The sequence below is a fragment of the Coturnix japonica genome, chromosome 2 (genome assembly GCF_001577835.2).
Source record: "Coturnix japonica isolate 7356 chromosome 2, Coturnix japonica 2.1, whole genome shotgun sequence".
NCBI classification, from domain to species: Eukaryota; Metazoa; Chordata; class Aves; order Galliformes; family Phasianidae; genus Coturnix; species Coturnix japonica.
In genome coordinates this window covers 18,185,124-18,201,463 of record NC_029517.1, presented here as the reverse complement: position 1 = coordinate 18,201,463, position 16,340 = coordinate 18,185,124, and the positions used below count along the sequence as shown (strand labels likewise).

At 40.7% G+C, this 16,340-nt stretch overlaps 1 protein-coding gene across 1 annotated transcript in view; it reads right to left on the bottom strand.

The window, feature by feature from the left end:
* Positions 1-1,832: 1,832 nt before the first annotated feature.
* Positions 1,833-16,340, bottom strand: part of CUBN (cubilin) — a 124,735-nt gene continuing 110,227 nt past the window's right edge. The window contains exons 60-67 of the mRNA XM_015853475.2: positions 7,569-7,774; positions 6,592-6,754; positions 6,098-6,306; positions 5,289-5,436; positions 4,977-5,158; positions 3,686-3,851; positions 2,553-2,788; positions 1,833-2,151 (exon numbers count right to left, since the gene is read on the bottom strand). Of these exons, the coding sequence (XP_015708961.1) occupies positions 2,044-2,151; positions 2,553-2,788; positions 3,686-3,851; positions 4,977-5,158; positions 5,289-5,436; positions 6,098-6,306; positions 6,592-6,754; positions 7,569-7,774 (1,418 nt within the window). The 3' untranslated portion in view covers positions 1,833-2,043. The remainder of the gene's footprint in view (positions 2,152-2,552; positions 2,789-3,685; positions 3,852-4,976; positions 5,159-5,288; positions 5,437-6,097; positions 6,307-6,591; positions 6,755-7,568; positions 7,775-16,340) is intronic.

Here is a 16,340-nt window from a genome sequence, read left to right as displayed (position 1 = left end):
CCCAGCAGCAAGAGCCAGCAACCACATCTGCTCCATCCCAACTGCACCAAATCCACAATGACTCATCAGAAGGTCAAAACCACGATGGATGCACACGGAGCCCCATGATACAGCCAGCCCCTAGAAAAAATAAACTCCTTCCTGATCTCTGCAGGCAACCAGCTGAAGCCATGTTTAACTGTACTTACATTGTCTTACGAGTTGTTATATTTAGAGTTTATTTTGTAGCTTTATCTCCAGGCAGTGCAGCTGAATTTATTTTCTTAGCTGCCCTTTTATAAGTTTTTAATAAGCTTTATGGACAGAGATTGCATGATTTCTTGATTTCTAATATGAAATCAGCTTGGTGTGGAGTATTGAAAAAGATCTGGGACACATAATTTTGCTCTCTTTTGTCTTCCCTTATTAAAGGAACTTTCTGGTCTTCCTGCAGACACAGCAGTTTCCTAGTTTGATCCAAATAAAGATATTTCTCCTTTTGCCATGTTATACTTTGGCACATTAGCAGGTGTATCACCTGTACCTAAGCTAGGTTTTTCTTCATGATGAGAAGGCTCTAAAGCCATGCCTTATATCTCATTGACTTGGCCAGTGGGAGTTCACAGACATCGCTCTTTTGTATGTTATGAGGTCATTTCAGAATGTTGAGTATCTTGAGTTTCATATCATGTCATCTACGTCTTTGCACTTTTTTGTTTTGTTTTCTGCTTTGTCTTTTAACTAGGATGGCTCCTCAGCCATTACAACATTTGTGGTTCTTTTCTAATGGAATTAGTCCTTTTTCAACATTCACTGGGAAACCCTCTAAGAGTTTCCAGAGTTTGATAGAACTGCCATTAACAATCCAGATTATAATCAATTACTGCCACAATCTCCTTAAGAAATTAATTTCCATGAGTGAACCGGTGTTCTCTGTATATCCCAGCAGAAGATGTGTGTCGGCCTGGGGAGGGAGCAAACTGCTGTTAGTAAAAAGCTAATCAATAGTTTGGTATCTACCCTATTCTGAAGTTATGTCCATTTATAAAATGCCTGGAATTGTCCACAAGTTGTTTAGGAAGCTGATACTTTTGCCAAAAGTCTCACAAGGTTTTTTATAAACTCAGTAACAATATAGATTTTGAAGTCTAAAGATCTGACATGGTAAATACAGTGACAGAGGTGTGAAGTTCTTCAGCAAAGTTATCTGTGTAAGTGGCTATAGGACAGGGGCCATTTTTAGCAAAGGCTGATTTTGTTCTCGTTTGAATAACGTGAGCTGTGATTTAGCACACATAGTTGGACTTGCTGATCCTAAAGGTCTCTTCCAACACAAACGATCCCATGACTGTGATTTTCACAAATGGTTTCACAAAGACAGGAACTACAGAACTAACTGAAGATAACTTTCATAGACTCATAGAATCACCAAGGTTGGAAAAGACCTAAAAGATCATCCAGTCCAACCATTCACCTATTACCAATAGCTCCCACTAAACCATGTCCTTCAACACAACATCCAGTCGTTCCTTGAACACCCCCAGGGTCGGTGACTCCCCCACCTCCCTGGGCAGTGCATTCCAGTGCTGAGCCTCCTCTTCTCCAGGCTGAACATTCCCAGCTCCTTCATCTTCTCCTCATAAGGCCTGTGCTCCAGACCCCTCACCAGCTCTGTTGCCCTCCTTTGAACACATTCCAGGGCCTTCACTTTGTATCTTAGCTCCTCTTAACAAGTTCTGTTGAATAGTTTAAGTTCTATCCTGGCCAATCAACTTTTCATATCACTAATTGTAAAACTTTTTCTTTTTCTTGCACATTTACAAAGGCATTTGAAATGATATAGAAGGATATAATCAAATATGTTTCAAAACGAGTTTATTTTCAGTGCGAGAGGTCACGTTTCTGACAGAACTTTGCAATTTGTAACAGCTGTACTTGGAGTAATTTTCAAAAGGCCTTGCTTGACTCACAAGCATCATAACAGGCTTTCAAATGTGTTTTGTGATCTAAAGTCTCTTCTACATAGCAATGGACAGTTGATGTATATTTCTCTTAAGGGAGATTCTAGCTTGTCCAGCTCAACCGGAATCCTGATGGCAAAGTCACATAATCAGCATGAAATTTGACATAGACTTGATGCGATGTAGCAGTGAACGGAGCAATGTTTGTATCCTGAAATTAAAGACAAAAAGAATTGAAAAGTTTTATGTAACATCAAGATCCTGTGAAAAAAGCCAGCGACCACGCTACAGGTGGGGTACAAATTAAGTTACTGATAGGAAGGTATCTCATGTCTTTGCTAGATACTGCTGCCACATTGCTCCCATAGGGTGTTAAGAACATTTTAATCGCGAATACAGCAACTGAATTCGGAGAAATAAACTGTCTCGATGGTGCCACCCGCTAGATGTCGCTGTAAGGTCTGTAATGAAAGGCCTCTAAGATGCCACAGAAGCCTTACGCGTTCACCTCCGCTCTTTTGTACACAGTTCACGCCAAAATTATTGAAACAATCTTAAATGCGGTGCAGTAAAATTAATTTTAGCCAATGACAGCGATAAGGGAATACATACCATTCCACAGTACGGCCCAACCTGGGGATAGCTGGTATCTGGTCCATTATAAAGGATCAGGTAGTTACTACTGCAATCCCCTGGGTCATCAATGCTGATGAAATCAAAGTTCACTGTGACAGCTCGTCCCTTGGGCACAGTAATGGCCCACTCACAATCAGTGTTGTTCTGGTAAGTTGCAGGGAATCTGGGACTGGCAAATGTGCCGGTGCTGCCGTATAACATTCCTCCACATCCTGGAAATGGACACGGTTAATAAGCTTAGAAGAATTAGTTTCACAAGATACTACACAGAGTGGTACATTAATACAGTATTAGTAGTAGCACTGAAAACCAGAGAGACGCTGTGAGCTGGAACACTGAACACAGGTAAGAGCACTTTTCCAGTGAGGCAAAACTCTATCTTCAGCAGCCTGACATAATGGAAGAACTGGGTGCTGGGTGCTGCTAAATGTTAATGCTAAATCAACTAAGCTGAAATGATAGAAATCAACTCAGAAACCATATTTTTGTAGGTGAAGTTAGGATTGTCTTTTTTTTTTCCTTCATCTGCTTCATTAACACTTTCCTATGCTGAATTTCATTTGTCCCTTCCTTACCAAATCACTCAGTATTGTAAGATTCTTCTGCAGTGCTTTCATGCAGACCATAAGCTCTCTTTAGTAACCTGGTGTCAAGAGCAAATGATTATCCAGTTTTCACCCCCATTTCACACCCCATTATTGAATAGGTCTATTACACAGTCACTGTACAGAATTTTAGCTAGGGTATTTTCTTGGAGAAAATGTCCGTCCTCCTCAGGCTCAGCAGCATCTAGAACTTAGGGCCTATCACAACTAAGCTATTAATGAAGAAGACTGAGTCACCACCACCACCATTACCACCATCACCATCTCAAGATAGATATTTCTGATGTTTTCTGACCTCTCAGTGGAACATGTACATCACCAGTTTAAGTGGACCGCATCCTCTGAGGTTGCTAAAGTCAGCACTAGAGAACAGGATCAGCTATGTACTTGGGAAAGCTTTAGGTCTTGATGAATCAGGGTCCCAAATGAGAAAGCTGGATTCCACCTGTGTTTTCTTTCCACACACAGCCGGTTAATGAAATTACTTTGTTATAATAGTCTTACCGCTTGATGATGATGTCCAAGTAATTTCATATCCATCACGAGCTCCTGAAATATCACTCTTGAAACGAAGGAAAACAACATGATTTTGGGGGAAGATTGGACTGGGCACAGTGCTTCCACAGAACCTGCCAAGCAGTGGTGATTGCACATTACTCCCATTTCTGACCTGCAAGGGACACAAAAAAAACCCCATTGCCAACATTAAATCCCCATGCTGGTTATACACAACTACAATTATGCAGCGATTGAAACACCACACAAATGATATATAGACTTGCTTGCACACGATCATTGTCATTTAATGCTTTTATTTTTCATACTGTATTCTCGCAGAGAAAGAAAAAGACACTATTAATCAGTCTGTCTGAGCTTTGTGGGCAAATGCACAGAACAAGTATTATCTGCAACTGGTCACTAAATTTCATGGTGTGCTGTATCTCCAGGCCAATAAGAATTATTTGGTTAGTAGCTAAGATGTGCTCTTGAAATTCAAATCCATGTTTCACTTTTCATAAGAAAAAGTTAATATTCCAGATGAAAAGATTAATGCTTTACCCTCCAGAACACTCTTTTCCCTGATCACATTAAGACACAGCTCATATTACCTACCTCAGATTGAATCTAATGCTTTTTTTTTTTGAGCTCCAATAATAGTGGAGTTCAGATCCATTTCTTGAGATAGTAAAGAGGATATTAAAGGAGAATTAATAATGATTCTGCCACAGACACTGGATTTTTGTCATTTGACAAAATGGAGGGAAGACTTGTTAAAGGAGAGAGTGAGGATTGTGCAGGAGGATACGTGTTTTCCTGCTACAAAGGACTTCTGTAGGTGTCCTGTGCTTGTTACTAGATCTCTTTTTCTTTTTTTCCCCCAAGAAAAAGGGGAAAATATCTCTTTTTAAGAAAAATATCAGACAGAATCTGATGCTGGAATGAAAGTACTTAGATTTATGACTTTCCGCTCATGCACAAATGTTAATACCAGGTAAAAAATACCCCAGCTTGCTCTGTAATTGCGTAACATCAACACAAGTTAATGAGAGATAAGATTTCTAATAACAAAACTATTTGTTCGTTGGTCTTCAAGTTTGTATAGTGTACATTTAACCTCTTACTACAGTACTTGAGTATCTTTCACCATAAAACTTTAACAATACAGTAGTTTAATGTCAGTTGAGATCATACTTCATCCAACCCTGTTAATGTTCTTTAACTCCATCAGATTTTGACTCAGGCTCACACACACACAAATATATATACATATATACTGTATATACTGTCTTAATACCTCTAGGAAGTCGTGTGAACACTGGATGCTGTCCTCCAAACTGAAAGCATGGAAGAAGAGGGAAATCGTGTGATTCAGGGGAGCTCGCAGAACAATAGAACAGTCCATGTTATTGGGGTGACGACCAGGCCAGCCAGGGCTCTTCAGGGAACCAAATGGCTGGTTATACTCCCTGCTGCAACCTAGAGAAAGAAAATAAAAATAATGTAGGCCTTGCCGTTCCTTGGATTGCTTTTCACTGCATGGAATCAACAAAATGAACTGCAGATTCTTTTGTAATAGTAGATTTTCTTGACATTTCTTTAAGCTTACCTGCAGCTTGATATGTAAACCTGACTCCATTGTTAATCCTGTATTCATCTGATTTGAAAGTCACGATGGCCGTGCGATCATGAGAATAAAATTCAGGGACTGGAAAAGTTTCAGTGCCACAGAATCTATGGGTTGATCCTTGGCTGTGCTAGAATTCAACACATCATAAACTTCTAAGTAATATCACAACTCAGTTTTCGACTTATCAAAGTCTAGACAAACAATTCTTTCAGCACTTATAGATCAGTTAGGCAACCACGTTTGACAGCTCTCAAGGAAATCAACTATATATCAATATTGTATGTTCAGTTATGATGTGAAGCAAATCCAATGGAACAAGTATTTTGACTACAAAGTGAAAAACAGGCAAGGAAGGTTTGGAATGATGTAATAAAATGGACATAAACGGTTGTGTTTTTTAAGGATCTTTTTTTATCTTTTTCCTCTAGTGCTTCCTACAAACACTCTCCCTGGCACAAACAGTGATTTTATTATGATTGTTGGATGGAAGGAAGTATATTTAGTCTGTGAAAGACTGTTGTTGCTCTGTCGGTTCTGGGTGTTAAATCTAGCAGCTCCGCTAGTTGGTGCAACTGTGAATAATTATATAATACTTACCAGGTTAAATTCAGTGTGTGTGTAAGTGTGCCTGCATGAAATCAGTGTAAGTGGGGCATCCAAGTTGTGGATGTATCCTTGGCATGAATCATCAACTAATCTATTACCAAACAGTGAATTTTTCTTCTCTTTGCAAAGAGTGAGGAGAGCTGAATGCAAACAGAAGACAGTATGGAATGTAAATATCTTACCATTGGTAAGTCCTGGAGCTGCAGGTAGTTCTGAGAACAATCCTGGCTGGGATGGAGGTGGAAGGTCTCTACCACCACCTTGACCTGCTGCTGTGGAGGGGCATCAATGACCCAAGTACAAAGAGTAAATGGTGGATATTCACTGGGGAAGTTAGGAGACGTTGCAGTTAGGGAGGTAGAAGTTGCATTATACGTTCCTCCACATAATCCTGTTGAAAATAATAATGCAGCTCATGATGGGGTGTTCCTGCTTGGCACTCCAGACTGTCATCCACCCCACAACCAGCCAAGACCAAAGAGAGTTGCACAGGGGGACCAGCAGTGCTGCTTTCACCTTGCTTATTAGATGCTGTATACTGCTACACCAGGGACTATCTCTGCAATTGCCTGGGCCCTGTACTTGGAACAAATCTTAATAACTTAGTATTTAAATACGTATTTTCACAAAAGAGTCACAACAACATATAGATGCATCAATATCTGAGTATACTTACGATCCACTGTGGTGTAGGTAGCATTGAAACCCTCCCTTTGCACAGAATTGTCTGTGATAAATTTCACAGTCAAGGAATTACTGGTAGATAGAAAAGGAGCTGGCACCGTAGATCCACAGAATGTGCCAACCAAGTTGGCATTTTCATTGCCTCCATCATAAAGCTGAAAGAAGAAAAGCATACGACTCACTAATCATTGTAGAAAAACAAGGAAATAGAAATAAAGTTTTCTGACCCCTCCTGACATTGCAATTTCTCTTCCTTGAAAGCACATTAGGCACTCTTGTGCTTTAACAGGATGTTCCTGATGACTACAATTATTCACTGCCATATTAACTCATTCTGCAGGACAGTGAAAATCTCATTATGGAACATTCTGGTCCTGTCTTAGCAAATCCATCAAGAATGAATTCTGGTTTAATTTGGAGTACTGTGTTCTTTTTTAGATGTAATCTAAATTTAGTTGTAATCTTCTTTTTCTATGAAAAAAGGTTGATTTTATTCTCTGAAATGTAGAATTAATTCCTCACATCATTGAAAATTTCTAACTCTCAACCCTCTTAACACTCCTTGGTGCATCTTATTTTGCAGTGCTTTACCAACTATCTTATGTTTTATATACTAATCTCCAGGAAAGCAGCTTCAACGTTTTATACATTAGTCTTTTCAAGTAATTTGGTAACGTAATGAGTTTCACTTTCAAAGTGATTCAGTTTTGTTCTTCTGTGAATTAAACACTCATTTATCCAGGTAGTCTAAGAACAGAAGCTTGCATGCAACACAACATTAAAACCCTCATTGGTTTCCATAAATGCAGGATGTCATCTGTAGCTATTATCTAATCTATCGAAGAACTATAATTATATCAAGCAACTGAATTTCCTCATAAGGTAATTTTCTATGAATTTAGTTTCAGTCATACAGGATAATGGTTTGTAACTCTGCCAGTTTTTTGTTCAAACCCTCAGCTCTCTTACTTTGACATAATCGTAGTAGCAGGCCTGAGCAAACGGAGCTTCCAGCATGAATGAGGTGAAGGTGAGGTTGATCAGCTTGTTTTCAGGTACAGTTATGACCCACACACAATCCAGATTTCTCTCATATCTCCCGCTCACGTTGGAGACCGGAGAGCCAAAACTATAAGATGAATACGTCAAGTAGCCACCGCAGCCATCTTGGAGTCCTGTGGAAGGAGCAGAAGCATTTTAAAAGCCACTCCTGGCATTCATCTAATGTTCAGAAATTTCTTGCCAAAATAACAGCTTTTCCTGTGCTGTAGCATTTCACTGCCCTGTCTCACAACTACTTAATTGAATTATTAAAAGGATTTTAACAGAAACAGCATTAGGCACCAGTACCCACTTTGAAAATACAGCTACAGAACTGTTAAAAAGGGACTATCAGAAGACAGAGGGCAGAAACCAAGTAGAACCGCACTTAGAAGACTTTTTAATGTAATCCCTAGCTGCTAGTACGATCAGTCGGACAGTAGGGGGCACTGACTGGTTGCCTTTGAATAGCAGCTTAAAAAATGAAGCTGCTAGTTTTTGTAATACAGCTTCATTGTGGCGGGATCGAATTTTGCAGTCTCACGCTGGGGCCCAGACTCCTGTTCGGGAATCCATCTAACAGTGAGTTATTTCTGGGAGCGTTTCACTTTGTGTGAGCTTAGAACCCCTCAGAAAAGCAGGCTCTTTTCATTTCAATGCTGCATTCAGAGCTAAGTCCCTAACCTGAGCTCCTCACTGCCAACAGCTGAACCCTATCAATGACTTCAGTCACACTGGTTTTGGACAAAACCCGTTAATAGAAGATCAGAACCCTCTTAGTGCATCTAATTACAAACAAGCAAAAATATAGACTATCCAAAGGGATTCTTTTAAACAACTTCTTTTCTTGTGCAGTTTGATTTCCAGAGGCAGAGCTGGGTTAGTAACTGCTCAGTTTGTTTACTGTATGCTTCCTTCCTCAGTCTCTGTGGGGTTTCCTGGCCACTTATTTAGCTCAGGAATTCAAACAAAGTATGGCTCACCATCTTACTTGTGAGTCTGGTAAAGAGTGTTTGTAAACTGCATGGGGTGAAGGTTAACTGCAAGCAGCCTGGTGTCTCCTGCAGTGATTCCTTTTGGAAGAATTACATTATCAAGAGAAGCTGCAGCTGTGGATAAGCAATAAGAACATCGCTGGAGAATTTCATGTGTGTGTGTAAAATCTGCCCGCCTGGCTGACGTGCAGCAACTTAACCCTGACCCACTGATATATTTCCAGTCACATAAAACTGCACACTACTTAAACTATGGTATTACAAAAGATCCCTCTGGTGTAAAATCAGCATCCAAATATCAAGATTGCATCAGTAACCATAGGCTGGAGACAGCCCTGTCTTGCAAGACTGCAATGGTTAAACCAGAGTGACTAAGGATAAATGACCTGCTGTACTAACCAAAGCCGGAAAGCCTCCACCCTAAAAAGAAGATTGCTTAAACCAAAATCTTGATGACATGAGATTTAAGCTTTCGCTATAGCTAAAAATGACCAGAAGAGACTGATTACAAAGTGAAAAAATGAGGAATTAATAGACTGCAGTCCAGTTTTGTGGGCTGCTCCTGCAGTGCACTTGGAAACTTGGAAAATTGTTAGTGTTAATTCCCATGCGGCTGCAGAAGCTGAGAGCAACAGTGGGAGAATCATGGCCAATAAATCATGTTCACGTTCTCACAAATATCCTTAGGAAGGAGTAAAATGTCAGACAGGAGGGTGCCTGGGCCCTGTGAATGCAGTTTCATTGTGTTTTTCTCTGGATTCACCCTTCTGTGTGATTTATTTAGTCCTCCCGAAGCAGCCTTGTTCTGAAGCCGCTTCCTGCTCAGCATTATGTATTAAGCAAACCATTAAGCATACAATCATTTGGTATAGGTCACAGTCTGTCCCTCCAGCCCTGCAATATTGAATCTTTAGTGGCATATGGGTCAGACTGTCTTACAAAGCCGCCCTTCACCCTTTGGCATGTTAGAGTTGCAAACATGCCAGTCAGGACATTGCAAAAGGAATCAGAATTGCCACAGAGCAGTGCAACAGGAAAGCTGTCAGTGCTGCTGGATTGTCCTTTTTGGGGGTACCAAACATCTGGACCTTTTCAACGATGCCCTTCATGGCTGGCTGTGCAACTATAAAGACAGCTCAAAAAGTAAACTTGGGGGTAAGTCATGTGTGTACAGCACATAAAAAGAACCTGATAGAGAAAACAAGCCAAGACAGAGAAACAAGCCAAAACCTCATTGCAGGAAAATTAATTCTATTTGGCATAGCCAATAAGAGCACCTCAGGGAAGTTAAATAACTAAAAGTATAATTTATGGTTAAGAAAAATGAGGTTTCATCATTGGCTTTCACAATGCTTCACAATCCTCCTCAGCCAGGACTGAGTCACATGGCTACAGGACGGTACATTACGAATAATGTCTGGAGTGGAAGCTGACCAGAGAGCACGTAGCCCTGCAGCCAACCAAATAAAGAGCAGCCTTTGCTGAGAATCTGTCCTGCTGTTTTTCATTACGAATCAACTATACATCAGATTGCAACCACGAGAAGTTACAGAACAGTGAGTGAGTGCATATCTGGGGAACACTTGCAAGAAAAGGAGAACCAATGCTTACAAGAGAAACCCAATTGCACCTCATTTTAGTTAGTGTGGTTGCATCTCAGTGTTTTAAAAATCACTACTACTCCCATGCAGAAGGCCAACTAATTGCCAACCAGCATCCTCGTGATCGTTGATAGAATGATTTTCACTGTTGGCTAGCATAGCCAGAACAAAACACAGCTCAAATTTAGGGAAAAGCCAGACAGAAGTCTGTTAATTGTTTAGAATAACCTCATTGTCATTAAAAGCTAAATGTGATAAAAATAATGAGAACTGTACCTTACAGAACAACTTGTGAAGGGACAGATGGACGACTGCTTCGTTTCAGTCTCTGGTTTATTATTTAAAAATCTAGGGTCATCATAAATCAGATTGCAGTCCTGTCCTCCTCACACACAGCTTGCCAGAGAACACAAATTATCAGAACTAGGACACATACTGTCGTCATTAATTGCTTTTGGTGGCAAGCGTTAATGAAACTAAAAGGCTGAGGAGCCATTCAGGAAAGAAGGGACTGAAGGTTCCCTATGGCAAATGAAAATAATTACAGCAGAGAGTTGCTCTAAGCACATGTTGCTCTAAGAGCTTCATCCCCTAGACACAGAATCGAGATGAAGATGAGTCTTTGAAGCTGCATACCTTTGAAGCATAGCCAGGGGTGAGGTTCGTTTGCACAGGTATGGATGCAATGAAAAGGAGTCTGCTGAACAGTTTTACCTCTATTGGAAACAGCTAAACCAATAACATTTCATAAAAAGCTAATGCTGTTCTTCTCTTCTTACTAAATGAGCCCACAAACGTGCACCAAAAGACAGCAAAATTCAAGTAGCTCTCCTAGTTCTGCTGGAATAGTAAGGAAAACCTTTCCCAGATTTCTGAATCACATTTGATTTCAACTAAAAGGATGAGAATTCTGAATAGTCAGAATAAGGAAGGATTAACTCTGCCAAGACTGATGCTTCATTCCTAACAGGTTTTATTTTCGGTGCAGAGGAGTGGCTGGACTACGGCTGTAGTAATCAGTTCACAGCTCACCAGGATTATGGCTTCAAACACTAAGAACTACACAAGGCTGGAGGGAGGACTTGTACTGCTGTTCTTCACCTCAGCTGATACTGAGGGTTGGTAAACCTGCACAAGCTGGGATTCGGAGGTCAGTTGGTGTGTTTGGCAGACACTATACAGGCCCAATGCCTTTGTTCAGGCAGCAGGCTGCCAGCAGGGCCAGCCTCACCACAGGGCTCTCACTCTTTCCAGGCCTCAGCATCACCTTCAAACAGAAAAGTTTTTCACTGATTCAATAGCATGGCAGTTCTACCTGCAGGGACATAACATTCAAGACTGCAAAGCCTCACCTCCTGCTTCAGCAAGATTTCACAAATGCAGTCAGATTAAATTGATTCTTTCAAGGTTTTAGACTTTTTAGCTCACCCCAAACACCAGCCCAGCCATGCTCTGTGCAAGCCCACCCTCGTTTTGCATTACAGTAATGTATGTACCACCCTAACCATTTCCTCAATGTTTGCCTGGAGACCAGAAGCAGACAGGCTGTCTGGCCTCAGTCTTACATTTGCTAATATTGCATTAATGTAATTGTTGGCATCACAGCTGCCCAGACATTAGCAGATCTCCCTTGCAGTATGAACCAGAAATATCTCCCTGTTCTTTGTTTGCATGCATGAGAGTACACATTTTTAGCTGAAGAAGTCACTGACTTACACCTGAGCGTCTTCATCTGGATCCCATCATCTTTTAACCTTTAGTTGCTACACATTACATTTGTTCACTGCATCCAAAATTAATTTTCACCTCATTTTTCAGATCAGTCAGAAATTTCCCATTTAAATGTCCACCTTTCTTCTTGTCTGTCCGATCTGAGTCTGTGAATTCTTTTACTTATTTTGCTTTGGGAGAAGAAATGTTACAGGCACTAAATAACTGACGTTTCTGAGAGGCGTATGTAGGTTGTCTCTAAGCTCAACAGATGTATTTTTTGCAGAGAGACTGAAGAGACTGCAAACACTTCCTAAATTCAGACTAATTTCAACCTGATGCATACTGATGGATAATTTTAACAGAGATTTTAGCCACAAAACACATTTAGAATCAGTCCAAGGATTGTGATTATCTTCTAAGCAGATATTCTGAGCTTGTTATGGATGTTGATATTTTCATAGACTATAATAAGATCAGAAGAAGATATAATTAGCCACAACTGAGTCACTGTTTTAATAGAATAAGCTAATCATGATTAAGTTATGAATCTGAAATGTGTAATATATGCGTAATATAACTGGTAGAAGAGTGTGAATCAAAAGCAGAAAGAAAGCTTTCCTAGAAGACCTGTGAGTTGCACAGTTACCTTCTCAGCTGGCCTGTGCAGCACTGGGCTGTGAGGCCAGGTTGGTTATCTCCAGATAGATCTCTGGAAACCAGTTCTAATGGGCTGTGACATCTCTGCCAACCACCGCTTCTTTTCCAAAGGCATGAGAAAAGGCACTGAATCCAGCAGCAGCATTCACATGCCACAGTCAAGGACACATTCTTCTATGATTTTTGTTGTTGTTGTTGTTGGATGGAGAATAATTCCCAGTGAGGCCGAGAGTCGGCTGCGCAGCTCTTTCCCACCTGCCAGGCAGTCACTGCTGCTGTCAGTGCAGGTCACTGGTGCCACTGGCAGCAGGTGCTGCTATTTACAGACACCAGTGCAAGAAATTCCCACTGCTGGTTCAAGAATTTAGAAACGAAGCATAAAACAGCACATAACTCCTCCCTGTGCAGCAGAATCACCCACCGACATTTAGCTCTATTCTTTTAAAAGCACACTTTAATTTCATTAGGTGAAAGCATAAGGGTAAACCCATTAGTGTCAGAAACTCAGTGTATTCTGTTCCAAACAGGAAGCAAGTAATTTAATACACAGCTAATAGCATAAAAGAAGCAGACACCCTCAAGTACCTTATCAAGTAAGTTACAGAGCAGTTGCTCAGGAAGAAAAGCATACAGTTCATCTTATACAATACTCCTGCTAGATAATTTATGTGAGTTACCTATCAATATATTTTTCTAATACGTGAAATGAGAAGATTTCTTTTTACAAATATATTTCTTCTACACTCTGCTGGCTTGTGATTTTTTTTCCTATATAAAATAATGAACAGTCTGAAATGCTCATCTGAATAAAAAGGACTGAGGGATCCTTGAGGAAAATACTGGGCCAAAAAAGAGGACAATGAGACTACGAGCAGGCTGCCAGTCTCCCTTGCAGAGGATGGGGTATTTAAGGACTTCCCTTGCATTCCAGCAGCCTGATGGTTGCCAAGGGGTTTGGAGGCATTTACTTTGCTCTAGAGAATACAACACTCATTGTTGCCACCTTATTCTTCTTGCCTGTCTATACCCATCTGTTTTTCCTTGACTTGTGTTTAAATCACGAACTCTGACAGCAGACTGTTTCTTTATTCTGTCTGTGCAGGGTCTAGTGCAGTGGGATTGTGGCTGTTAGCTGGTAAGCTCCAAGGTAATGCAAACAAGTTATGGCATTGGTATTAATGAAGTACAACATATTGCTTTTTCACTAAATTTAAATGTGAATTCCTCCTGTACGCTCAAAAGAGATAGAACAGAAAAGGGGAGAGGAGGGATCTGACCACAGCTTTTAGTTGAACAGGATCTAGGGCTGCAGAGAAAAGGAAGGGAATCTTCCTAAGCCTCTCCACACCACCTTCCCCACCATTGCCAGCTGTGTTTTCCTTCTGCCTGTTAGATGAAAGCTCAGGAAGAACTCTGTGGCCCAGCTCACTTTTCTAACCACGTGAAATGTTGATTCTTGCAAATTCTTGTGGCATCCTCAAGCAGCCTTAGTTAGCAGACCTGCCTTTCAGAAACCTATAATACCCTTCTCTCATGGTTTAGAATGTGATATATTTTTTCTTACTGACACAGCGGGGCTATGTACAAAAGTATAGAGGGCTGCCAAGATGAAATGATGTGCTGTTAATAAGGCCACCAATACAATTCCTGAAAGGGGTTGCTGATTCTTTAAATTAAAAACAAGACAAAGACCTATACAGAGTCTTAGAATTCTTCTTTGCCTTGATATCATACACCTTAGAGGGATCACGAAGTGGGGTGAGAGGGTCACCCCACTGCTGGATGGGAATAGGCAGAAGCTCTATTTATCACCAAAGCACAAACTCACAGCAGGCACAGCTGAGGTGTGTGCAGGCTCTGTCCCTGCCAAATCGGGTCAGCTGAGAAGATCAGGTCTCCCCTTAGAGCTGTAGAGATAATCAGGAGACCTTTGGTTGAGTCACAGGCTCAGTGCATGCAGACCTCACTTCTAGGAAAGAGATTTTAGCTCTTCTTACTTCACAGAGACATCTCAAGTAACCAAACGCCTTAAGCTGGTATTGATTTATCTCTTCTTATGCTTTTATTGATTGCCTGGAGGAGCACACACTCACTGTGGAAAGGAAGCATAATTCTCATTTTACAGACTGCAAACAAAGGCAGCAAAAAGGTCAGTAAGGTAAGAGAAGTCTTTCTTTCCACAGTTATAACACTTAGAGCAGGCTGAGATGCTCCAGTCAGCCCCAGTTCACCAGCTCAGCTTGAGAGCACATCTGGCTTGCTGGCTGTGAAATGCACATTCAGCAATACATTACAGAGCATATGGAGTAGCACGGTGAAAGCAGATTTCTAAGAAAAGACACCTGACAGAAAATGAGACGTATTTCTACAATGCCAAATTAATCCAATTTCATTCTTTCTGTTAGATTTCCTTTTCTGACTATCGGGGGACCTTCAATATTCTAATGGTTGTGGGATCAGCAGTACAAAAAAGATTTGCTTTAATTAAAGCAGAGAATGTTTTCAAAAGCATTTTCCAGGTTTAACTCCTTGAATGCCTTGTTACTAGAGATCTTGCTAGACTTCTTTGAGTTTCCTATTTCATCTTCTGTCTTTCTCCCTTTGCAATGACTATAAGAATGCCTCCTTAGTCATGAAATTTGCAAGAGGCGAACAATGCTTAGAGCTGGATTTTGGCTGTATCCTTGGCAGAAGCCTCATCAGGGAAGAAACTGGAAGACCTTGTGAGGAAAGGAAATTGCTTGCTTTGTGACAAATTGGTTTACTGTTTCTGCTTGCTTCTTTCCAGTGCATAATCAGGGTCACTCACAACACTAAGCAGAGTACAATAATTACGTTATCCTGTTGTGCTTCCCTAGGGTAACTACAGAAGATTGTGCTCATTATTTTGGTTTTATTTGCTTTCATTTGAAGCAGAATCTCAGACCTCATAGTACAAAGATGTGTCACAAATTTTCCTGGATCTATATCCCAGACAAATCAAACAGCAAAAGTTTGTAGGACTGTGACTCATTTTTTCCTATTATAACATACTTTTCTACTTCTTGGCCATCCCACACTGGCATGGGTCTGTCAGAATCTTTCCTAAAGGCTTTGTGGTTTAGTTTGTGCGGCTTGCTTCCCACAGAGGAGAAAGAAGACCTACCATTAAGTATCTCACCACTACAGGCACTTCGTCACACAACCCACATCTTCAAATGGCCTTTTTTTCCAGTTTGCAAATCCATTGCTCCTGAGTAAGTCTGGCAACCTCCCTTTCCTTGGGAGCCAGCAAAAATGCCCCTCAGAAAAACAGACTGCTAGGTGTCAAAGTTTATTACCAAAAGCCTCCTCCTTGCTTAGGGAAATAATCAGACACGATGTTGACTGGGAGAGCCTGGCTTGTGTTCTGTTGTGTGCTTAAGTAGAATTTCTGGAAAGTTATACAAATAAATCTGAATTTGGTGGCTAAAAAAAATTGACTATTTGCCAACAGGAAGAGCAAGAGCCTGGGGAGTTCCTGATGATTTCACTCTGGAAGCACAAACCCAGGCTGTGAAGGATTTCTGACAATGGATGCCTGACGACTTAAAGGCAACAACACATGAAACAACATTATGTTACTGAAAATAAAAGTCCATAAGGATTATTGTAGCAACTACTGTGAGATATGCAAAAGAAGAGTTAATTATAGGAATAACCATGCGGTCCTGTGGGAATATTATTTTTGGCAAAGACTGTAGATCCAGTTATTT